At 38.0% G+C, this 24,803-nt stretch overlaps 1 protein-coding gene across 8 annotated transcripts in view; it reads left to right on the plus strand.

Moving 5' to 3' along the window:
- Positions 1–14,021, plus strand: part of LOC114317039 (protein TRANSPARENT TESTA 9) — a 64,988-nt gene extending 50,967 nt beyond the window's left edge. For 6 of the 8 annotated variants that reach the window (XM_028263728.2, XM_028263729.2, XM_028263730.2 and 3 more), the window contains 6 exons: positions 3,355–3,460; positions 4,033–4,107; positions 4,254–4,306; positions 9,445–9,601; positions 9,690–9,856; positions 13,486–14,021. In XM_028263728.2, coding sequence (XP_028119529.2) covers positions 3,355–3,460; positions 4,033–4,107; positions 4,254–4,306; positions 9,445–9,601; positions 9,690–9,856; positions 13,486–13,764 — 837 coding nt within the window. In that variant the 3' untranslated portion in view covers positions 13,765–14,021. The remainder of the gene's footprint in view (positions 1–3,354; positions 3,461–4,032; positions 4,108–4,253; positions 4,307–9,444; positions 9,602–9,689; positions 9,857–13,485) is intronic. The other 2 variants (XM_028263731.2, XM_082892048.1) reach the window with 1 other exon arrangement.
- Positions 14,022–24,803: the final 10,782 nt, after the last annotated feature.

Here is a 24,803-nt window from a genome sequence, read left to right on the forward strand (position 1 = left end):
CAACGCATGTATAAGGATGCGCGAGCAGAGATAAGTGTGCTAAAGGTAGAAAATAAGGAGCTGAAGCGGAAGGCCACCGTTATGTTCCGATTTGGAGGTCCGCCATATGCTGTAGTGGAGGAGCAGGGTGGAGTGATCGTGCCCAGTGGAGTGGGAAACACGGAGGCAACACCGTCAAGGGCCGCCCAGGACGGAGGCAAGAAGAAGAGACCTGCAGCAGAGTAGAGAAGAAAAATCCCACTGTGGGTGTTGGGTGTGTTATGGTGGTTTTTTTTTTTTTTTTTTTTTTTTCGTGTAAAATTATGATCGGGGTTGATCCTGACATGAATAAAATAAGTGTGTTTGGAAAACTCGAATGGTAGGTGTGGTAAGGCAGAAAAATCAACTGGAATGATTTTTTTTTTTTTTTTTTTTGTGAAAATAATAATAATAATAATAATAATAATAATAATAATAATAATAATATTAATATGGAAATCATGGAGTGGGCGGTGGTACAAAAATATTGTGTAGAAAAAGAGGGAGATGGTGGAAAAGAGAGGCCACTCATGTTATTAAAATAAATTAAGGAATTAAAAAAAGTGGTATTGGTTGGCGAAATAAATATATATATGAAAAAAGGAAAAGGATGAGAGCATTGGCGGAGGGACAGGCCCATGTGGCTGGCATGAAGTTGGGTCCATTGTGTTTTCATCATAAGAAGTGAGTGGGTGATAAAATAAAAGAAAAGAAAAGAAAATAAAAAGAAAGTTGGGTGGTGAAAAATTATTGTTTAGACAGAGAGAAGGCATGTGAGGTGTAAAGTGGAGGACTAACAAGAAGCACTCCTTTAGGGATACGAGCCCCAACTGCGGTGAACCTCTCAGGCTTCTTCAGAAACTCCACCACCTCCATGAAATCTTGCTTTGCTTCATCTCCACCAGCAACATCATCAAATGTCACTCCAGTATTAGGTTCCATCTGAAACTTGGCTTTTGACTGGCCAAAGGCAAAAGGAAATCCAGGTCCACCAGGACCTCCTATTCCTCGAGATGACCGCCTTGAGAGAAGGAACAGACCCCCAATTAAGATTGGTGGGAAGGCCAAATTTCCAATTAAGTTGAACAATAGAGAACCTGAGTCCTCTTGAGCATTGTGCGCAGCAAAGTCAATGTTCTTCTCCCTGAACTTCTGAAGGAGCTCCTGGCTGAGTCCAGGGAGTTGGACCCAAACTCGTTGCACCCGATTCCCCAATTCTGGAGAAACAACCTCAACAATAGCTATGGTTCCATTCTCAAATAAATCTACCTTTTTCACTCTGTCCTTGTCCAAGTACTCCAAGAACCTAGAATAAGACATCCTGGAGGAAGAAAACCCTTGGTCATCAGCATATGCATTCCCACCACCAAGTAAGGCAGGTACACTAAGTCCTGCATTTCCGAGTAACAACTTCAAAAAACCTCTTCTTCCTTCATGGTGCCTTTGGTCCAGAGATGCTGTTACATAATTTCTTTTTAATAACTTACCCAATGACAGAAGGCTAGAGGAAGAAAAAAGGCGCCTGCCATAGATCTCTTTGCCCAAACTTGGTTTAGTACTATGGGTAGATAAACCACTTCCCACTAGGCAAGCTGATGATGCTGCCATCTACAGTATTATCACCTGGAACAAGGTGCACAATAAAGAAGCAGATTATGAAGAAGAAGTAGCTTGAATCAGATGATTTGTTAACTGTGGCGGTGGATAAGGGCAAATATGAAATGGGTGGGGGTGTGGAGTAGCGCAGAGGAAAACTGGGAGTGAAGAAGAGAGAAAGTTCTGCAGAGTTTTAATGGTACTACAATGCCAAATACCGAGCAAACTTTCCGCCTAAATTGGGCAACCTTCAGCGCAGGTGCGGCGCCGCCAGCGGGCAGCGAAGGCAAGGTTGCCGGCCGGCTGCCCGCCGGTGAAAAAACAAAATACGGGCCTAAATCTTATGGCTCTGATACCATGAAGAAATTTAATGTATAAAGAGAAATAGAGAATTGTATTATTGATTGATTGTATATTGATCTATTTATTACAATGATTCATGATTCCTATATATAGAAGAGGGTGAGTGTGTAGTAGGTAAGGAGTAGGTGAAGTGGAGGTGGTAGTGGTGTAGTGGGTTAGGTTTAGTGGAGTAGGTGAGGTGGTAGTGGTGTAGTGGGTTAGGTTTAGTGGAGTAGGTGAGGTGGTAGTGGTGTAGTGAGTGGATTTTAACACTACTCACCTTTCAAACCACATGGGTTTGGTCGGTCTGGGCCAGTATGGATTGGCTGGTTTGCATTTTTTCATTTATTTATTTTTTTGCCACACTCCTTAGTATTATCTCCTTACAAATTTCTAGTCTCAATCCGAAATTATAAGCTGACTGATAATAGTGTATCGATCGTCATTAGTGTCAGATAATTTTAAGAGTACTTGAATTCAACAAACTAATCTAAGACACTATAATAATGTTGTTGAAGATTGATGCATTGGTTAAGCATTTGTTGCCTATAAAAAGCTGGCAAATACATATCTTTCAATTTTTTATTCATTTCAGCCTATGTGGTGCGGTTGCTTTTCTAAGTAATGTAGGCTTCTCTAGATTCCCCTCCAATATTGTTTGGCAAAACACTATAATTTCAACCTAGTGAGGGGGTAATGCAATGGTGACAGAACCCAACAAAACAATCTTCCTAATCATCAAACCATTTCAAGAATATTTCAAGACCTGATGTACCATCAAAACTAGGAGGGTCTTTGGTTGACTCTCATGTACATTGAACCCTTTAATTCATTGTTAGCAGGTAGCCACATCCTCAGCAGATAGCAGTTATGCTTCAGATTGAACCATTAGCGTAGCATATAATTTCATCTTGATGCTTCGACATCATATGGGTACTATTTTATCTTAATTTCAACGGTGTGGTTGTGATGACAAGAAAGTTGAAGTGTTCTCACTTATTATTGAACAATAATCAAATTTGTTGTGTGATTTTTGTTGAACAGAGCATGCATTTCCTGATTTCCTATGGAATCTGCATGATCACTAACTCCTCTACTTGCTTATCCTACAAAAGGAAAATCAGAATCTATGCTTATCTAATCACTTCCGATGCTTTGATATGGCTAATTTAGCTCTTGCATTTTCAGCAGTGAGTAGCTTAAAGCAGTTAGCCTTAAAAGACATTGTGGAGTATCATGAACCACAGAAATGACAAGAAGCATTGTACATCTTATCTGTACTGGAATTTATTTATGTTCCCAAATAATGAAAGACAAAACTACCTTTCCCGGAAACATTATTTTTAAGAAAGTTGACCTTCATCTAAAGTTCTACTTTTTCCTAGTTCCCATTGACAGACGTCGTATGAGCAGTCTTGTGAATGTCTTCGGAAAGAACTTGATGGATGCTGGTTTGATTACATGCCAGATACTTTGAGAAATGAATGGGCAAACTGTAAAAGAGGTATATGCTATTTTATTCAACTTCATTGATGTTCTGAAATAGCTGTTTGGAAGGTGGTAGCATGCCCTCTTTTGAGGGTGGTGGGTGGGGTTAGAACCTGAAGGGATTTCTTTTGTGGTGGTCTATGTTAATGTTACATGGACTCGATTAGGGGTATCAGGTGCAAATATGTGTACAAGTGTTTGATTCATCTAATTCCCATGTCCAGGACACAAGGGCATGGCGAGATATGTGTGTATTTTTAGTATACTTCTTCTATTTTCCAAGGTAAAGGATGATCACAAGGTGCCATAGAGCACGTCATGCATAGTATGATAATACTATGCATAGCTTTATGGTAAACTACTTGAATTACTAAATGTCAGCTAGGTAAATATCCAACTGCATATGTTAGACAAATATCCCATACCCTTAGCTGTGTTGAGTGTCCGACATGGGTAGTACATTTAGAAGAGTTCATGTAACACAGGTGGTGGTAGTTGTTCGTTCCCACTGCTTTTTAGATAAAATTTGTATGCTGCATAAGACAATCTGCATGGAACTCATTACTTCATTTTGTTGCGACATTGCAGTTCTTGAGGAATCTTCCCAGTCTAAGGATCCCTTTTTTGCACTTGAGCTTGCTTACCACCAACATACTTCATGTGGTAATATAAATTTTTGTTAAAAATTATTAGTTTACGTTCATCGTGTTATTCAAGCTTTTGTTGCATGCATGGTACTGGGAAATTGTTGTTTTGCACCTCACTCTTTATCAGACAATTAAAAAAATATTTTTTTTTTCTTATTTTAGGAGGTCCTACTGCTTCTGCACTGGCTTGGCAAAGGATGGTTGATGCAGTCAAGGTTTATATCACTCTGGATAAATTTATTTTATTATTATTATTATTATTATTTGTAGTGAAAGAATGCTATTCTTTAGTTTGGATGTTTCCAAGCTATTAAACGAGGAAACTCAGATATGGATGGGTTTAACATGGGTTGAAGTTTCCAAGAGGATTGTGCAATACCAAAATGAACATGTACACTGGTGTTACTACCCAAAATAATGTCTGGCCTGCAAAAATTGTTAAAAATGGAGTGTCATAAGCGCTTAGCTTTTGAGAATTAATATTGACTTGTTGAACTGGATAAATATATCAGAGGCACACCCATCGTTGATTTGATATAGATATTGTAATTCAATTCACTTATATTGCTTGAAGTGCAACATAGAACACAACCCAATGAGACACACAAACACAGTAATATGTATTGCATGTCTTGGATCGCTATATATTTTTCAAAATTCATGATACATAATGTCCATAGCCACACTGTATTTATAGCGTGATGTTTTTTTCTATCTTGTGTTATGTGTTATATATCTTCCCCTCCTTTCATATTAAGAACTGAGGAACTTGTGCAATTTCTTTGATTCTTCTCTTTTGCTTTTCTTTCTTTTAACTTCCATGGAATGAATTTCTTTTGTCTGTATCTGTTAATTCTGCTCTTTTTTATAATAGACATTTGCTGATTTTATTTTTTATTTTTGGTTCTAGTTTGAGTTTATGTACAGCCGTTTAATTTCCAAAGTACCAGTAACATTATTTTTTATGCAATTTGTGTATATAAATTCTTTCTCTAAACCTTTTTTTGCATATTTATTTACAAATATATACATATGTGCTTATGAAGCACGGACACGTCAAAATAGGCACCGTAGCAGTGTCGGACAAGGGGAGATGCCGGTGTGCCCCTTTAATTTATTTTTATTTTATTTTATTTATTTATTTATTTATTTATTTTTTGGTATGGGACACAGCGAGACATGGCAATGGGACACGATGGGGTCCTCTTTTAGTTTTTATATATCTTTTGGGGTCAAAATGTAAATTTAATAAAGTTAAAAAAAATAAAAAAATCCCTAATTCGAAATAGAAAGAGGAGAAGAGACCTAAATCCTAAATGAGAAGAAAAAAAGTGGGAAGAGAAACGATGAACCTGTTCATCGAGGAAGGCATTCAATCAATCTCTCCATCGAGCTTCATCTCCAGTCGATCTCCATCACCTCTCGACTTGGTAAGCCTCTCGTCTCTCTCTCTCGCGCGCGCGCGCACGGTCGTCTTCCTTTTTTCTTTTCTTTTTCTGATTATACTTTATTTCTGTATAATAAACATATATTATATATTTTTATTTATTTGTTTTCTTTATAAATTTATATATTGTACAATAAATTTTATTCATTATGGATTTCTTGAATAAAATTAATTTATAATGATCTGTTTATTTATTTAAATGTAGTGGCTTTCATATAGACATTGAATTAATATTAGTTTTTATTAATTTTGATTGTTTGATAACATAATATTAATCTACATTGCAAATACAATATATATATATATATATATATATTGTAGAAATTTAATGTATAAAGAGAAATAGAGAGAATTAATTATGTATAGAGAAATAGAGAGAATTGTATTATTGATTGATATATATTGATTTCAATTACAATGATTCATGATTCCTATATATAGAAGAGGGTGAGTGTGTAGTAGGTAAGGAGTAGGTGAAGTGGAGGTGGTAGTGGTGTAGTGGGTTAGGTTTAGTGGAGTAGGTGAGGTGGTAGTGGTGTAGTGGGTTAGGTTTAGTGGAGTAGGTTTAAGTGGGTGAAGTAGGTGGAGAGTAGGTGGATTTTAACAGCCCCCCGCAAACTCAAGGGGGATAGGAACTAACCAACTTGAGTTTGGAGAGAGTGACAAAACAAGAAAATACATAAAAATAAAAGAGGATAGGTGACACTGTATGGTCGTGTCAGACCATTGGTGAAGACACTGGATGGTGGTGTCATAACGTTGTAGAGGACACTGTATGGGGGTGTCATAACGTTGTAGAGGACACTGTATGGTGGTGTCATAACGGTGTAGAGGACACTGGATGGCGGTGTCAGACCGATGTAGAAGACAGTTTATGGGGTCATGTCGGACCGTTGTAGCAGACAATGCTGTGACAGTTGTTGTGACAGTTTACGGAGTCTTGCTGGACCCTTGTAGAAACTAACCGGAATCAATGTCGGGACAGTTTACAGAGTCTTGTCGGACCCATGAAGGAGCTAACCGAAATCAATGTCGGGACAGTTTACTGAGTCTTGTCGGACCCATGAAGGAACTAACCGGAATCAATGTCGAGACAGTTTACAGAGTCTTGTCGGACCCATGAAGGAGCTAACTGGAATTAATGTCGGGACAATTTACAGAGTCTTATCGGACCCATAAAGGAGCTAACCGGAATCAATGTCGGGACAGTTTACAGAGTCTTGTCGGACCCCTAAAAAGTCACACCCTCAAAAGGTGTGCCCAATCTTTCAAAAGGCGTGCCATCAAAAGGCGTGCCCAATCCATAAAAAGGCGTGCCATCAAAAGGCGTGCCCAATCCATAAAAAGACGTGCCATCAAAAGGCGTGCCAAGTTGTCGGCGAGCGCCGAGCGGCTCATGATGCGCGTGTCTGCCTCTTTGTCAAGGTCTTTATAAATCGAAGCGGAGACTGAGGCTGAGGCAGAAAACCCGCTAAAAAACTCTAAAAAAAACTCTTCGTGTTGCTGAGAGAGATAGTTCCTTTTGCTGAGAGAGTGTCTCTAAGAGCTGCAAATCTTGAAACACTATGTAATACTCGGTTGCCCAGAAAATGGCCTCTTCGTCCCGTAGTCTGCTCACTCTCTTTCCAGACCTCAATGAGTCAACAAGAGAGAGAACTGGTGCGGTGGCCAGTGAACCTCAACCAAACACCTCTGTGTTTGCTCCGTTGAACTTTCCGATGCGGTCGGTGGAGCAAAAAATGGCGGTGCAAACTGATATTGAGGCCAATCAGTATACTCTGAAGTCATGTGTGGAAACCATGACTGCGGTCACAAACTTGTCGCACCGGCTGCAGAGCAGGACAAATGAGGTGCAACAGTTAAACTCCCAGCTGGCTCTGCTCCAACGCATGTATAAGGATGCGCGAGCAGAGATAAGTGTGCTAAAAGCGGAAAACAAGGAGCTGAAACGGAAGGCCACCGTGATGTTCCGATTTGGAGGGCCGCCATATGCTGCAGTGGAGGAGCAGGGAGTAGTGATCATGCCCAGTGGAGTGGGAAACACGGAGGCAACACCGGCAAGGGCCGCCCAGGACGGAGGCAAGAAGAAAAGACCGGCGGCAGAGTAGAGAAGAAAAAATCCCACCTGTGAATGTGGTTGTTTGTTTGTATTTTTTTTTTTTTTTTTTTTTGGTGTAAAATTGTGATCGGGGTTGATCCCTGAGATGAATAAAATATGGTTTGGTGTGCAAAGCTAGATGGGTATGAATGGAATTGGAAAAAGATTAAAAATAAGGTGAAAGAAAAATAAAGAAAGAAATAATAAAAATATATTTGAAATAAAAAATGAAAGATGGGGGAAATAAGGAAAGTGGTTTGGAGAAAATAAATAAAAATAATGGAGTTTGAAATCAAACGGAGGAGAGATGATGTTTTTTTTTTATTTATTTATTTATTATTTTTTTTTTAATATATAATAAAAAGAGATATATATATATATATATAAAATAAAGAAAGTGGGGAACAAGGAGTGCACCAATTAAGCTTTAGAATAAAAAAAAAGTTTGGGCGGTGGATGCAAAGTGAGGAGAGAGAGTGGGTGTAAAGTGTTTGGTAGTGTAAAATGGATGAAAAGAAAAAATAAAGAAATAAAAGAAGAAAAGGAAAATGGGTTTGAATAAGATAATAGAATAAAAAGAGATAGAGATATATATATATATATAAAATAAATAAAAAAAAAAACAAAAGTTGGGAACAAAGACTGGCTGTGAGGTTTAGGCTAGTCCTTTGACCAGACAAAGACTGGCTGTTGCTCTTTGGAATCCATGTTCAAAAGCTGCAAAGGTGAAAAAGCTTTGCTTCAAGAGGTGGATGATGATGAAGCAGATGCAGCAGCGGTGGCCATGTGCCCAACAGAGTGGGATGGAAGCTTGACCAAGGGAGCTTATAATAATCCATGTGTGTGTGGTGGGGTTGAAGTGTATGAAGCTCTGTGAGAGATAGAGAGAGAGGTTGATGCCGAGAGTGAGAGAGAGCCGTGGGTCTCCTTGGTTGGAGTTTTCCAAATCAAATAATGTCTGTGCAACTGTCTCCTCAAATTCAGTGGGTGCCGCATCCTGATCTTTGTGTATCTTCTTCCTTGAAGTGTACATCGTAACAGATCTTGAGAGGTGAAGCGAAGATCGTATCTGATCTATCTGTACCAATGAAGGAGGCCCCCGGTTCGGCTTCAACTCCAGGAGAGTGTAAAAGAAATTGAGAGAGAGAGTAGATGTGAAATTTGTGGCAGCGGAGTGAAGGTATGTGTAGAAAATTTTAGCGGAATTGGTTGAGGTCCGGCGGACGGCTAAGGTAATGTTGCCGCCCGCCGGTGAAGCGAAAATATTAGGTTCTAAACCTGCTCTGATACCATGTAGAAATTTAATGTATAAAGAGAAATAGAGAGAATTAATTATGTATAGAGAAATAGAGAGAATTGTATTATTGATTGATATATATTGATTTAAATTACAATGATTCATGATTCCTATATATAGAAGAGGGTGAGTGTGTAGTAGGTAAGGAGTAGGTGAAGTGGAGGTGGTAGTGGTGTAGTGGGTTAGGTTTAGTGGAGTAGGTGAGGTGGTAGTGGTGTAGTGGGTTAGGTTTAGTGGAGTAGGTGAGGTGGTAGTGGTGTAGTGGGTTAGGTTTAGTGGAGTAGGTTTAAGTGGGTGAAGTAGGTGGAGAGTAGGTGGATTTTAACATATATAATAGTAAAAAAATTGCCATGTCCCCCTTGGTGTCCGTGCCCCCAGTTTTTTTAAATCACTGTGTCTGTGTCCATGTCCATGTCTGTGCTTCATAGCATGTGTATTTTTTTTTTCTGCCGTTGGTCATATGACCATACTGTTTTGGGATGTAGAAGTTCTTATAAAAGTTCCATTTTAGGTTTTCGTCCTACATCTTCATTTGAAGCCCTTTGTTTTCAATGGGGATCCTTTTGAAAATCCCTTGATGAACTTGAAAAGCAGTTCTTTTGCTGTTTCGGGAAGAAAGTATGTTTCAGATCTTTCATCTGCAAGCTTTGGCTCAGAGATATCTTTAGGTTGGTTATCTGTCCTGTGAATCCTATTGACTCTCCACAAAATCTCAAGTTACGTTTCTTGCTTGTTTTAATTATAAATTTTTTGCAGTCTCTGGTATCCCTTGTAAAATTGCATTTTCCAAAGTTGGGACAAGGGATATCTATGTGATACCCATAGCAACAGGAAAATCTGGGAAGTTTCTCCTACTGGAGAAACATCCCTTACATTTCAAGCGAGGAGTTGTAATTGCTATGGCTCCACTGGCTGGGTTGAATGTAAGTCCAATAGCTGGTGCACATTGCTTTCTACTGCTTAAAAGCATTTTCTGTGATTGTATTGAATTTAGATATTAGTGTGTATTGAATGTAAATTCATTAGTATCATGTGCACTGTGACTCTATCAAAAGCTCAAAAAATTAAAACTAATGTTCCCACATTGTGCAAAAATTGCTTTAGGTTAGCTTCTGGTCTGAAACTTGGCTAAATTGCTTTAAGTTAGCTTCTGATCTGAAACTTGGCTAAATTCCTGCTCATGAATCCTCAATTGAGGCCTTGTTCCCTAATATTAGAATTGATGTAGAAATGCATCCTTTTGATGCTGTGATTATTTTTCGAGCTTTGTTTTAAGAAAAAATAACAATAAAATCTTGATATACATGCACATATATACAGCCATCCTTTCATGAATATATGAACACATTGCCCACTGAATTAGAGCAGGAGTATTGTATTGTAGAAGTGCTCTTAGAGTTTTGTGGGCTTTAATCTCAATGGCATATGTTTGTTTAAGAGAGAAATCAAACTGAGGGTGTAATGATTAGGTTATCACCCCTTTTTATATTAAAGACTTGAAACTTACAATAGAAGCCTTTAGGCAAAATAAAGAATCTATAGCTAGTGACAGCTAGTGACAATTGATAAGGAAAGACAATAATAAAGATATAATGCTAACAATTCTAAAACTCCTCCTCAATCTAGTACAAAAATATCTCTCATTTCCAGCTTGCCAAGAGCATCATGAAATTGTTTATTCCCTTGGTGAGAATATCCGCAAGTTGTTCGCCAGACTTCACAAAAGGAGTACATATGGTGCCACTAGTGAGTTTCTCCTTAATGAAGTGACGATCAATTTCAACATGTTTCGTCCGGTCATGTTGAATTGGATTGTGAACTATGTTAATAGCAGCTTTATTGTCACAATATAGTCGTATGGAGTCTATTTGATCAATTCCTAGATCATTCAACAACAATTTGATCCATAAGAGTTCACACACACTGTGTGTCATGGCTCTAAATTCTGCCTCTACACTAGACCTTGCTATCACATGCTATTTCTTACTTCTCCAAGTAATCAAATTGCCCCCAACAAAGGTAGAATATCCTGATGTAGGCCTTATAGCAGTTATTGATCATGCCTAATCAGCATCTATATAAGCTTCCACCCTGAGATGATCATGTTTAGAAAAATATAGATCCTTTCCAGGCGAAGATTTCAAGTACCTAACGGTTCGCATAATTGCATGCCTCGTGAGGAGCATGCATGAACTGGCTAACCACACTGACAGCAACAACAATGTTGGGATGAGAATGATATAAATAAATGGGTTTACCCACTAGTCTCTAATATCTCCCCTTATCAACAATAGCTCCCCATTATCATCACTAAGTTTCTGATTTGGTTCTAACAGTGTGTTACAAGCTTTACTTTCAAGCATTCCACTTTCTTTTAATAGGTCAAGAACGTATTTCCTTTGATAGACAAAAATGTTGTCCTTGGATCCGACAACCTCAATAACCCAGGAAATGCTTCAGGTTTCACAAGTCTTTTATTTCAAACTCGTTTGACAAATATTTCTTCAATTGAGGCATTTCCTCAACATCATCTCCTGTAAGTACTATGTCATCCACATATACAATGAAAACTGTAGTCTTACCATGTGAGGAATGTTTAATAAACAAAGTGTGATAAGTCTGACTTTGTTCGAAGCCATCTTTAAGCATTGCCTAAGTAAATCTCTCAAACCAAGCTCTTGGGGACTGTTTGAGATCATACAATCATTTTTGAAGCTTGTGCACCTTACCTTTTGTCTGAAGATCTTCAAAGCCAGGAGGAATGTCCATATACACCTCTTCGTCTAGATCAGCATGTAAAAAAGCATTCTTCACATCAAATTGGTGAAGAGGCCAATCCAAATTAGCTACAAAAGAGAGACGTATCCTGACTGAATTCATCTTTGCAACCAGAGCAAATGTCTCTTAATAGTCAACTCCATAGGTTTGAGTAAAGCCCTTTTCCGCAAGCCAAGCTTTACAACGCTCAATCGAACCGTCCACCCTGTGCTTCACGGTATACACCCACTTATATTTCACATTTCGTTTGCCCTTAGGTAACTGTGTCATTTCCCAAGTACTAATCCTTATAAAGTGCTTTCATCTATTCGATCATGGAAAGTTTCCACTTAGTGGTGGCAAGATCATCCTAAAAATGATTAGGTATACTGACAGAGGAAATCTGTGACACAAATGCTCTATATGAGGAAAACAAACTAGAATAGGAAATAAATTAGAGATAGGATGTGGAGAACAAGACCTCACACCCTTTGGTATTACAATTGTAGGAAGCTGAAAGTGTTGAGATAAATGGATTAATATAATGAAAAGCAGTTACACATTATTGTTTGTTAATCGATATAGGACCTTAAGATAGTTTAGTCATTTGCAACAAAGATTCAATGTGTATACCATATGGAAGTTATTTAGTTCTCAGGTCAATTAGAATGCTGGGAAAAAGAAATCGCTTTCAGGCACTAGTAATATGATGACCTTTGATCTAGAGATAGATGTCCCCATCTGGAAAAAAAGATTTGTAGAGCCACCATCATCAAATTTACCTGCTTTTACAGTAGCTGTGCCACTGCTTGTGACATATAATAGATGTTGGTGCATGTTTCTGAGATGTTGTGGCATTGAGTATTAGATGCTGTGGACTTCTTTCAGCCTTTTTTGAGGCTCATAACATTTATTTTGAACATCAGTTTTCTCTTTACACATTCTACATTCCATAGATTTAGTGACACTAATAGGCTGATTTCAAATTCTACAAATAAGTATTATTTTGAACATCAGGTTAATTATTTCCCAACTTATCACATTCTTGTTGGATGTTGACCCTTGTTTTTGTACTTAGCATTTCATATCACTGGACGGATTTGGGTCATTCTTGTTTAAACCTGTTACAAACTTCAAACTCTTACATTTCATTCTCTCTTCAATGATGAACATTTCATTCTTTCTCTAAGCAAATATGTGTCGCATCTTCTTCATTGTCCAATGACGTTTCAGTTATGGGGATTGGTTTTTGGTGTGTTTAATTTAGTTTGGGTGCAACAGGGGACGGTAAAGGAGGTGTTGGCTAGTTGGAGAGCGGGTAGGGTAGGGAAGAGGCGGCGGAGGGCTTGGTTGTTGGCTCCTTTATGCCTAATGTGGTTGGTGTGGTTGGGGAGGAATAGATGGACGTATGAGGGGTTAGCAGCCTCGGTCCCTTGACTAAGTAGCCCTTGATAGAGATGAATGGAGAAGAAGGATTCATGTAACCGATCCCCGTTTGATGAGACCTAAGGCTTAATTTGGTTTGATTTGGTTTGGGTGTCAAGGACTGTGGATCCGGATTTATTTACTTTTTTGGATTTCATTGAGTCTTTATTTCTTCATTGATTGTAATTCTTGGTTCTTTGCATCATCTTTATGCTTTCTTAATAATGTTTGTTCTTTATTTATCAAAAAAAAGTAATGAAATTTGATTGCTTTGTCTTTAAAATCATTCACTTAAAAATATTCCTGTTCCTGTTATTATATTTGTGTCTCTGGGATCTTATAATTTAGCTGATATTGCATTTTGTAACAGCCAAATGTAGACGAGAAGCATCCAACATGGTTGCATCTCCAGATTAGGGAGTTTGATCCGAAGTTCGATGAAAGTAAAACCAGAAGCCACCACTTGAACACTTCCAATCACGAGGAAAATGGCAGATGGACACTTGGTTTTCCAGATGCAGATGCTTGTCTTGCTGCTAAATTGCTTATCCTCGAGGAAACAAATAAGCAGAGATCTTCTGTAGAGAGCTTACTTGCTCCACTGCTCCAGACCAGATCTCAAAATTTAATAGATGTTCAAGGAGAGTGAACCCTAGATTCTGTTCCAAATTTATATAATTGTATAATTTCTCTTAAAAGTGAGAAAATAGGTAAGGTAGTTCAGTTGCTTATTGAGTGTGTACCCACATAGATTCTGTTCCAAATTTAAGACTGTTATCGTTGTACTAGTAAGTACAATTTACTAGAGGGGTTTCATCAGACCATTAACCCTTTTGGGCTTTTTTTATTTACAAATTAAATAATTGGGAAGCCTTAAATGCACTCCAAGAATTAAGTTGGACACCATATTTTAATCATTCCAATTATAAATTTAAAATTTTATTTATTTATTGGGACATTCCAAATAATACCTATCGTAACCCTAAAACCTCTAGGACCCTATACAAATCTACTTTGTACACTCCATTATCCATAAACAGAGGAACATCATGATCATAGAATTTCAAGCGACGAAGATGGTTCATCCGAGATAAAGAGGGGTTCAAGCGACGAAGATCTCTTCTCACTCTACATCCACTGGTGTCTATTGGTTTTTGAATACTCAATGCGGAGCACGAGAAAATCGATTTCAATTGCTTCATAGGGATACTTAGTGCTAAACAAAATATATTTATCCGGATACTTAATTACAAACATATGAAGTTTGTTTGGATACTCTTTAACACAAGAAAATTGGTTCCTTCAAACATATGAAGTTTGTTCAGATACCCAGTTCCAAATGAATTTGAAAAATCAAACTGAGAAAAAGATGAACCATAAATACGTAGATTGTTTTGAAATTTAATTCAAAAATATTTTGTAAATACGTTTTCATCAAAACGTTTTTTGTAAATACATTTTCTAATACGCTTTGCATTAATTTTTTTTAAAAAAATTTCAACAAAAATTGTATTTTATGAAATCCATTTTTATCATAATTTAAAAAAAAAAAACAAATAACAGAAAACTAAGAACGTTTTCATCATTTTTTAAAAAAAAAAAAAATAGTAATTAATAGAAATCCTGTTGAAATAGAAAATGTATTTTCATTATAATTTTTAAATAATTAATAGAAAAAATACACTTTTTTTAAAAAAAATATTTAATAGTGTTGAAATAGAAAGTTCATTTTGTAAGTATATATATTTTATTTATGACATAAGCTTTCAATATATATATATAAAATTAAGCGTGTTTTCGGAAAATTCTATTTTCACATACCACATTATCTCTGTGTACATCCTTTGTCACTCCACACATTAGTATTTTGATTCTTAGGTATTTATCTCAGTCCACACACCCCACATTAAAAATATACATCTCAGTCCACACACCCCACATTCTAAATATACCCATTTAATAAAAAATGTGTACACCCTCATCAGATTACGTTAGACAAAATTCATAGACAACTCCAAGGCTCTGATAAGCCAAAATTAATACTGTCCTCCAAGATTCTTTCTGCAACAAAAAAAAAAAAACAAAAACAAAAACAAAAAAAACAAAACAAAAACAATTTGACCAAAAAACACACATGGGTTTGTTCCAAAACACAGATTAAAAGCAAACCCATTTCTCAAAAAACACAAATTAAAGAATTACCCATCTCACCTTAACACGATTATGATAAAACCCAGTTTCTAGATCCATGATGGGTCTCCTCAAAATCTCATGGAAACCTTATTTAACCCCAAATTAGGAAGATTAAAAAATGACCCATTATTGAAAACATTTTCCCCAGCAAACAACTTCAATGAAATTATGTAGTAGACACTAACAAATAATACATACAAACTAAAAAAAAAAACCAAAGAAACATATATGTGGGTAAGTGGTTTAGAAATACTCTTCAGGATCCTGGGAAACGCTCATGATCCTCTTCTGGTCACCTGAAAAAGAATAAACACTCCGGTTGGGGGTGCCGGAATTAGCACTCCGACGGGCAAGTTAGTATCTACATTCGAGGAGGCTTGTATTCTAAGCTAAGCATAGTAATTCTCACATACCTCTTTAGGACTGAAGATCTTGTATTTATAGTATTCTCTTGGGGCCTTGGGGCCTGGTCCACTCCTAGTCCTTGCCATGTACTTCTACATGGCCCTTGTTTCACTGGCAGGAATGCCGGCTCTTTTATTCGGCCCCAAAATTGGATAGGGTCAATGCCGAATAGAAGTTATGTTCTGGACCGGATTGGTCCGCTCCTGTTGATCCAAAATTATTCGGCTCCCACAATATAGTTTAATAAATACAGATTATGTGGACTATTGTGGAGTTAGCAGTTGAACCACCATCAATGAAGAAAAAACACGAAAAGCCACAAAACGAGTGTGTGCACACCCTCATCAGATTATGTGAGTGAGATGTGTATGGAGAAATTGTGAGATGGGTGGATGACATGGTGGTGGGTGAGATGGTAATTTTGTTAAAGGATAAAATTGTGACTCTGAAAAAAAATTCATTAAGCGTGCGGAGTAAGGAAACTTGGTGTGTGGAAATAGAATTTCTCTGGGTTTTCTTTTAAAGTAATTTTTATTTATTTATTTATATTAAAAACATGCTTTTTTTTTTTTTTTTTTACGCTTGGCATTTTATTATTGTTATGCGTTTTTTTTTTTTTTGTAAATAATAAAGTATTATAACGCAGCGGGAAAAACATTTAGATCATACCTTTAGGTGATAGAACCTCGTGGGTAAATCACGTGCTTCCAGAATTCGAACAACGAACCCAGCAGTGGAGTGATATTACAAAATGAGTATCACCCACATAAGTCACAGTGCAAAATGGCTTGATCGTTGTTTTAATAGGAGAGAGTCAGAGAGAGAGTCTGGGAAAAAAATGTTATGGGTAAAAACCATATAACGTATCTGATATATCAATATATTATAGAAAATACATATTTAGATATATATCCACCAATATCTATCTATCCATAGCTATTGATATGATAGATATAGATATCCCAAATGGTTATTCAAATAAGTTTTGAATTAAAATTCAAACTTACATGGATAAGGTTCAAGAGGTTCAGGTTCGAAAGATTCAAACGGTCATGCCACATGGGCACCCAATTTCTAACATCCCCCACTCGCACATGAGTTGGTATGACACTGCCACATCTCTATTTCAATCTCCCAAAAAGTGAACAATCTCATACTAGCCAATGTACCGTGCGACTGCTGAGAACACCTACATGTGGGAGCTCTATACTAGAAACTCAAAAATGAGCCAGCATAGAGATATCAACCCAAAAAAGAACAGAAATAGTGTCTCATATACCCCAGACCCATCTAATTATACCGGTCCAAAAAACATCTCTAATCCCTGAAAAAGAGCATGTTTGACCCTCTCAATTCTTGCAATATATTCACACTCAATCCGCCTCTCATACAGAGGGATGCGAGTTGCCGGCAGTGAATATACAACAATGGTGTAATACTAGATGATCTTCCCTTTGCCCTCATGCCATTTAGTTTAGGATTGACCGATTTCCCAGTGATGTCCCTTAAAGTCGAATCATACATGACCGCAAGCAACATACCAAAGTAGCAGAACATCAACCCCTTACCTTATGACATAGTAAAAATTACAAAATGGCACATAAATGAAAGTCATATCAATAATGACACGTAAGACTCACACGGTGAGGAAACAGGGATCCATTCTCTCACCTCATTACTCAGTCGCCAAGCACATGTAGTATGAATACATGCTACGGTGGAGTAACTCTTCAAAAAGAGTGACGTCATACTCGATACACCGTACATATATTAGTCTAGTCACTTTCTAGCGCCTAACCCGAATTCTCTATTTGCTCGCCTTCCAGGCGCCAAATGAGATCTCGCATCTGGCTAATCATAACAGGCACAACATGGAAAGTGGGTACTAACATCCATGTTTGGTCCTTAACATGACCTCATCTTGGTTGTAACCAAGGCGACATGAGTGAGCCAATCTTGCCTGCTGACATCATCATCTGCTAATCATTATGACACAAACCATAATAGTGTCAACATCCCATCATCTCACAACAAATAAGTGATCGATATAAAAACATGACCACAGCCTGTGCAATTCTAAATTCCAAGCATAAGCCTTATCAGCACCTCTTGCGATAAGCATATACAACGGAATCCACCATTTGCGCCTCATATGAAGTGGTTCAAGATCACTACTTCTTGCGCTAATCTCTAAAGATATTTTGATGACCAATTTGAGTTTATTCTTGATGCGCCCAACTAGCGCATTGAATCTTACAAGGAGCAAATTAATATATTACTAGTAAAGCATTCTATCCACAGTCTAATGAGCAAGGTTAATGTCTAAACAACTTAGTTGACCATTTACCAAAGATAACACATATCATGCCGAATACGCCCACATAGCATACTTTAGGCTCCCACAACAAAGAAAAGATCAAGGAATATAGGTCATCAGTTTCTCCCACAGACAATCCGAGGATTCACTCAATAGCTAAGACTCTGGCTTTTACCGATAGGTAAGTCAATGGATTTGCAATTTTGCATCTAGAATCGCTCTAGGATATTCCTTATGTAAGTCATTGAAGACAAAACAGGAATTCTCCCAAAACAATCCCTAAGGATCGTACATCCGAGCATATAAATTACATCACCCATGTCCATCATATCTAAAACAAAAGACTGCCCACCCTAGGTGGCGACAACCCTATAAATTCCTGGCTCATAATGACTAAGTAAGGAAAAACTTCTTTTGGACCATTGATCATGCCTCAGTGGTCTTCATCGATCATCATTGGCCTATCATGGCTTGACGAAATCTAAGAACCACTATTTGGATAATTGTTTTAGACTGTAAAAGATTTATTGGAACTAGCAACCTTTTTGCGCTCCTAACTTTTCCCCATAAAAACAGAAGGTAAATCCTTACGGATCTACTTATCCAATTCTCCAACGAGAAGTTAGGCCACAACGTCCATAAATCAATGTTCCGAACTTATGTCAATCATAGCCTAAGTCGAAATAACTTCACTCCCCAGGAGGAAGTCTTCTCATGGTCTACACCTTCCTCAATGGTGCGACTTTTCGGTATCTAGCAAGCCTTATGCCTCAACAATGACTATCCAAATTACGCATAACTTTAGAACAGTTTTGCGTCATAATGGAAAGTCAACCAAATTATAGAAATGATTAATCCTCAAAGACTTTGTCTTAAATTGCGCAACATTGATCCATTTTCTAAAAATAGGGGACTAGAGCCTTTGGCATTATCCTAGGCTCTTTATCATCTTGCGGAGCAATCATGAATGTTTCCTTCTCAATCACCCAGTGATGACGTGGAAAATTTTCATATTCGCTACCACGCAACTAAGAATGTAGAATATTCTTCTCTAATGGAGTAATCCATTAGTAGGCACATCACTTCCACTGTCCCTAGGATATTGGAAATTTCTTTTCATTCTCAACTAGGCTACATAAAGCGCTATGCTTAGAATTCTCTATCTTGTAGAGTTCCAAAACTCTATTCACGTCACCTTTACTAAGAAAACTTTATATGACTTAGTTACACTACCACAAAGCTGCTTACCTATATGCACATGACCCTATGTGTTTACAAGACAGCATACAATAATGCGCTATAGAACCCTAGGTCTTAACTTCGCAATCTTATGAGAAGTAAAAAAAAGATAAGCTGCTTAACGGTTACAGATCGCCCATAGATGACTCTTCGCTAACCCATTACTCAAATGGAGTGTAAAATCTGATATGGAGGGCACCTAGTTAGGGATATTGGCAAAAACTAGTGCAATTCCCAATTGGAAAACATTTTGCGCCATTATCCACCTAACATTAACAATATTTAATTCCTTATCTCTACTACACAATTGTGTTGTTGAGTACTAGGAATAATCAATTTTCTAAGCATCCATTTCTCTTCACAGAGCTTTCTAAAAAAATAACTCAAATAGATACTCGCCACCTTGGTCAAAACTAAAAGCACGAAAGTTGTTGTCTAATTGATCTCAACCTCATATGTGCAATGTCAAAAATAATCTCAAAACTTTTGACTTATGGGAGATCAAATAGTCTTGACTCAGATACATATCGTAATCTATAAATGTGTCGAGATTGAGGCTTAGCTATCATACCCTTACACATATCTAGTCACAAATATCACAGTGGACTAAATGTGCCAATACAAATGACTTTCTATGGCTTTCCTACTTACTTGTGCGCAACCATTGCGAACAAAGGTACGCATTCATATGAGAGCAAGATGTCACAAGCGAGTGCGCCCGAAAGGGCCTACTCAAACGATCCATGTCATCTTCTCATTAATGTGATTAAGTACAACAAGCCACCAGTTTATGTCCAATGTCATAAACTAATTCCAATCATCCTAATGTGTGAGTTCTCGAAGACAAGTTTAAAGGTTTAGGCCCAACTAGGTAATGACTCATGACTAATTCATGTTCACTAGATCATGGAAGGATGTCATGGAGATACTAAGTGTACCTAAGTCGCAAATTTAACTAGTAAGTGCTAATCCCCTGTACTTTCAAGTTAATTTTATTCTCTATACACTTTACTGCATCTAATTGAAAGATGACGATACTCCTCTTGCCATCTCTGTTTCTCGCTTCACAGTTACTTGCAATTAATTCTACTATCCACAAGAATGAGAGAATAAGCTATCAATCTATGACAGCTCTTGAAGTAACTTAAGCGCGAATTAGGCTAAAGAGTCTAATTCAACACAATGCTTTCACAAGCGATGCGTCAAATTCTTAGAGTCATAACAACCTTGTCGGCCTTGACCTTTTCATTACTATGCTGCAACGTTTGCGCTTAGTGGTAAACGTTATTCAAAACGTTAGCCTAGCTAAGGAATTATACAAAGAAGCACCTTCTCATGTCTCACACTCAAGTGTAGAAACAGTAAGTGTCCAGACTAAGACAAGTTGGCAATGCTAATAGATTTTGCAGCCACTTGGCGCTAATTTCTTCACTTAGTGTTAATAGATTTTTCCGCTACTAAGAGCTAATCTTTTAACTTCAGGTGATACTTCAATGCACACTATTATAATGCGTGAAATTTTGCTCCATTCACTCCCAACAGTTGGATAGAGAGCAAAACACTGCTCATACTGTCTAGTCGTCTTACACTTAATGACTAACTCATTTAAGCTCGCATTTCTTGGATAACGTGTATAACAACCCTCACTTCATCTTAGTCATGCTCTCAAGCATTTATATGATTTTGTCTTGTTAAGCTTGCATTTCAAATCTTGTCTTTGCTTTGACTAAGTGTTACTGCATGCTTTGTTCCTTGCTTGGTGTGAGTTTTGCCGAGGTCATCTTAAGCCTGGGTCGCACTTTTGAATCTTTTATACCTAGGACTATCTTGGAATCTTTTGGTTAACCTCCACTCGTACCGTGGCATATTGGTCGAGATGTGTTTTATCTAGGCCGAGATGTTACCCTTGCACCTAGTGATCTTGTTCCTAGATTGGTATGACCTAGACCGAGGTGTGGCACAGCTAAGTCAAGTGTTGTCCTTCCTAGAGGAGATCATTGAGACCTTCCTTGCCGAAGCCTTGTCCTTAGCCGAGATCATTACCTGCCGGAGTGCCTATGCCATTTTGCTTGTTGAGCACACTTTGTCATAGTCTTGTCTTTCCACTCAGTCACCTTTTTGAGAAGAGCCAACCAGCCGATGCCACGTGTCCCAGCAGAGGGTTAAGTCAGTGAGCTGTTAAGAAACACATCATTTTTGTATCATATCCTTGTCTTTTAGAGAGAGAGGCTTTAGGAAAAAGAAGGAGGAGTTCTTAGGGAGAGAATAGATTTCCAAGCTTGATCTTCACACCATGAGCCGTTAGATTCATGTCTTGAGGTTAGAATCTTGATCTACTCTTGTTGTTCTTATTGTTCATCTAGCTGTATTGCATGATCGAGCACGATTTGTAAGCCATGCATTGATTTAAAGTTTGGTTTTAGAAAAAGAAAGTGATGTTCATGTGTTCTTGAATAAAAACCTTGTTTGATCCGAAAGCTTGCATCAAGATTCATGTTTTCGTGTTTGTCTTCATAAGACCTTCAAGTATGGGTACCCAGGACCATGTTTTCGAACTCATCTCATGAGATCCCAGATTTCGTAATAACAAGTTGTGACATTGAGCATTCATGTTTTTCATGTTCTTCATGTTCATGTTCGTCATGTTCTTCAGCAAAGGGAAACCCAGATTTTCCCGACTTCATTTCCTTGAATGTGGCCATCGGGACCACACCTCGGCAAGGAGGTGTGGGACCTCGGCCAAGACCTGGTTGGTGCCCATTATGTTTTCCCGAGATGAGAAACAGTGTTTTGTTTTGGTCCGACTTAATTTTGAAGGAACGCCGAGATCATTTGCATTCATGTAAAGTTTGTTTGAGAGTGCACTCAATAGACTTTGCCATGTGTTTGTAGGACTTGGACTCTTGCTTTGACCCCGACGTTTGAAGAACTAAGTGAGTGGTATTTTTAATAAAGTTATGTTATGACATTTGATAAAGCTTTGCCTTGCTTGTTTTGGAAAAGTATTTGTTAAACATGAATGACTATCCCTACTTTGTGTATCAAGTATTAGTTTTGATTTTGATAACATTCTTGACCAATCCGTACATGCTAAGGGACTATAAGCATTTGTAGCACAAGTCCATACATGTTAAGGGACTATAAGCATTTGTAGCACAAGTCCATACGTGCTAAGGGACTATAAGCATTTGTAGTACAAGTCCGTATGTGCTAAGGGACTATAAGCATTTGTAGTACAAGTCCGTACGTGCTAAGGGACTATAAGCATTTGTAGTACAAGTCCGTACGTGCTAAGGGACTATAAGCATTTGTAGCACAAGTCCGTACGCGCTAGGGGACTATAAGCATTTGTAGCATAAGTCCGTACGTGCTAGGGGACTATAAGCATTTGTAGCACAAGTTCGTACGTGCTAGGGGACTTTAAACTTTTGTAGCACCTTTGATTATGTCATCCCTTGTATTATTGATGCTAGTAAGCATCCCTTGAGACTTGAAAGATTTGGTAGATGAACTTGATTTGCCCTTTGATTCCGTAGAAGATATGATGTGTTTTGGTTTGATAAAGATCTCGGATATCATTCATGCAAACCCCTTTATTGATTATATCATTCATTGAGTATCCAAGCTCACCCTCTATATATATATATGTAGGTGATGAGCAGGACGGCGGTGATGCCTAGATGCGTTTGGCATGATGTTTTGGATTCATACTTTTAATAGCGTCTTGAACACTATGCTTCTTGGCTTGTGATTCATTGTATTTTGCATATGTCGGCTTGAGAAGCCTTTTGATTAAGAGGTATTATGTACTTATTCATTTGTATTCAAGATTGTAAGACCTCAATATGATGTATGTCATTTCATTTGATTTATGCACAGCTCTTATGGACTAATTAGAATTAAATTATTACTTCCGCACATGTAAGCCCCATATGTATACTCTGTTTGTGTGTGAATCTTTCCAAGTTGGCCTTTGGTAATCTCAGATTACTGGCCATCATGGCACCTGTAATAACCCTCACTCTACTCTAGTCATGCTTGCATATATTACATGATCTTGTCTTGATATGTTGCATTTTGCAAACCTTGATTTGTTTTGCTTAAGTGTTTCTTGCATGTTTTGTGCCTTGCTTGGTGTGAGTTTAGCCGAGGTCATCTTCAGTCTAGAATTATCTTGGAACCACTTTGTTTGACCTCCACCCTCGCCCTGACATATTGGCCGAGATGTCATTATCTAGGCCGAGGTGTTCATCACCAAGGCCGAGATGTGTATTATCTAGGCCGAGATGTTACCTTTGCACCTAAGTGATCTTGTCCTGGAGTGGTATGACCTAGACCGAGGTGTGGCACATCTAGGCCAAGGTGTGGCACAGCTTAGTCAAGTGTTGTCCTTCCTAGCCGAGGTCATTGCCACCTTAGTTGCCGAAACTTTGTCCTTAGCCCGATGTCATCACTTGCCGGAGTGCCTTGTCGGGTAGCTTGTTAGATATGCTTTGTCTTGCACATGTCTTGTCAATCTATCACCTTTTTGAGGAGGACCAACCAACCATTGCCACGTGTCCGAGCTGAGTGTTAAGTCAGCCAGCAGACCTAGAAATGTATCATTTGCTATGTGTCTTTGCTTGTGAGGAGAGAGAAGCTCTAGAAGAAGAAGAAAAAGTTCTTAGAGGAGGAATAGATTTCCAAGCTTGATCCTTAGAGTTCAAACCGTTTGATTCGTGTTTGGAGGTTAGAATCTTAATCTACTCTTGTTGTTCTTATTGATCATCTAGTTGCATTGCATGATTGAACCTGATTTGCAAGCCATGCATCGATTTAAAGTTTGGTTCTAGAAAGAGAAAGTGTTATTCATGTGTTCTTGAATAAAAGCCTTGTTCGATCCGAAAGCTTGCATCAAGATTCATGTTTTGTGTTTGTTTTCATAAAATCTTCGTGTATGGGTACCCAGGTCCATGTTTTTGAATTCATAGCATGAAATATCAGATTTTGTAATGATAAGTTATGATCTTTGCATCCATGTTCTTCATGCTCATGTTCTTTATGTTCTTCAAGAAAGGGAAACCCAGATTTTCTCGACTTCATTTCCTTGAATGTGGCCATCGGGGGCCACACCTCGGCAAGGAGGTGTGGGACCTCGGCCAAGACCTGGTTGGTGCCCAGCAAGTTTTCCCGAGATGAGAAACAGTGTTTTGTTTCGGCTTGACTTAATTTTGAAGAAATGCCGAGATCATTTGCATCCATGTAAAGTTTGTTTGAAAATGCATTCAATAGACTTTGCCATGTGTTTGTAGGACTTGGACTCTCGCTTGACCCCGACGTTTGAAGAACTATGTGAGTGGTATTTTTAATAAAGTTATGTTATAAAGTTTTGATAAAGCTTTGCTTTGTTTTAAAAGTATTGGTTAAGCATGAATGATTATCCCTATTTTGTGTACCACGTGTTAGTCTTGTTTTGGATAACAACCCTTGAAAGTCCATACGTGCTAGGGGACTATAAGCATTTATAGCACAACCCTTGAAAGTCCGTACGTGCT

This window comes from Camellia sinensis, chromosome 10 (genome assembly GCF_055761805.1).
Source record: "Camellia sinensis isolate YWXY chromosome 10, ASM5576180v1, whole genome shotgun sequence".
Lineage (NCBI taxonomy): Eukaryota > Viridiplantae > Streptophyta > Magnoliopsida > Ericales > Theaceae > Camellia > Camellia sinensis.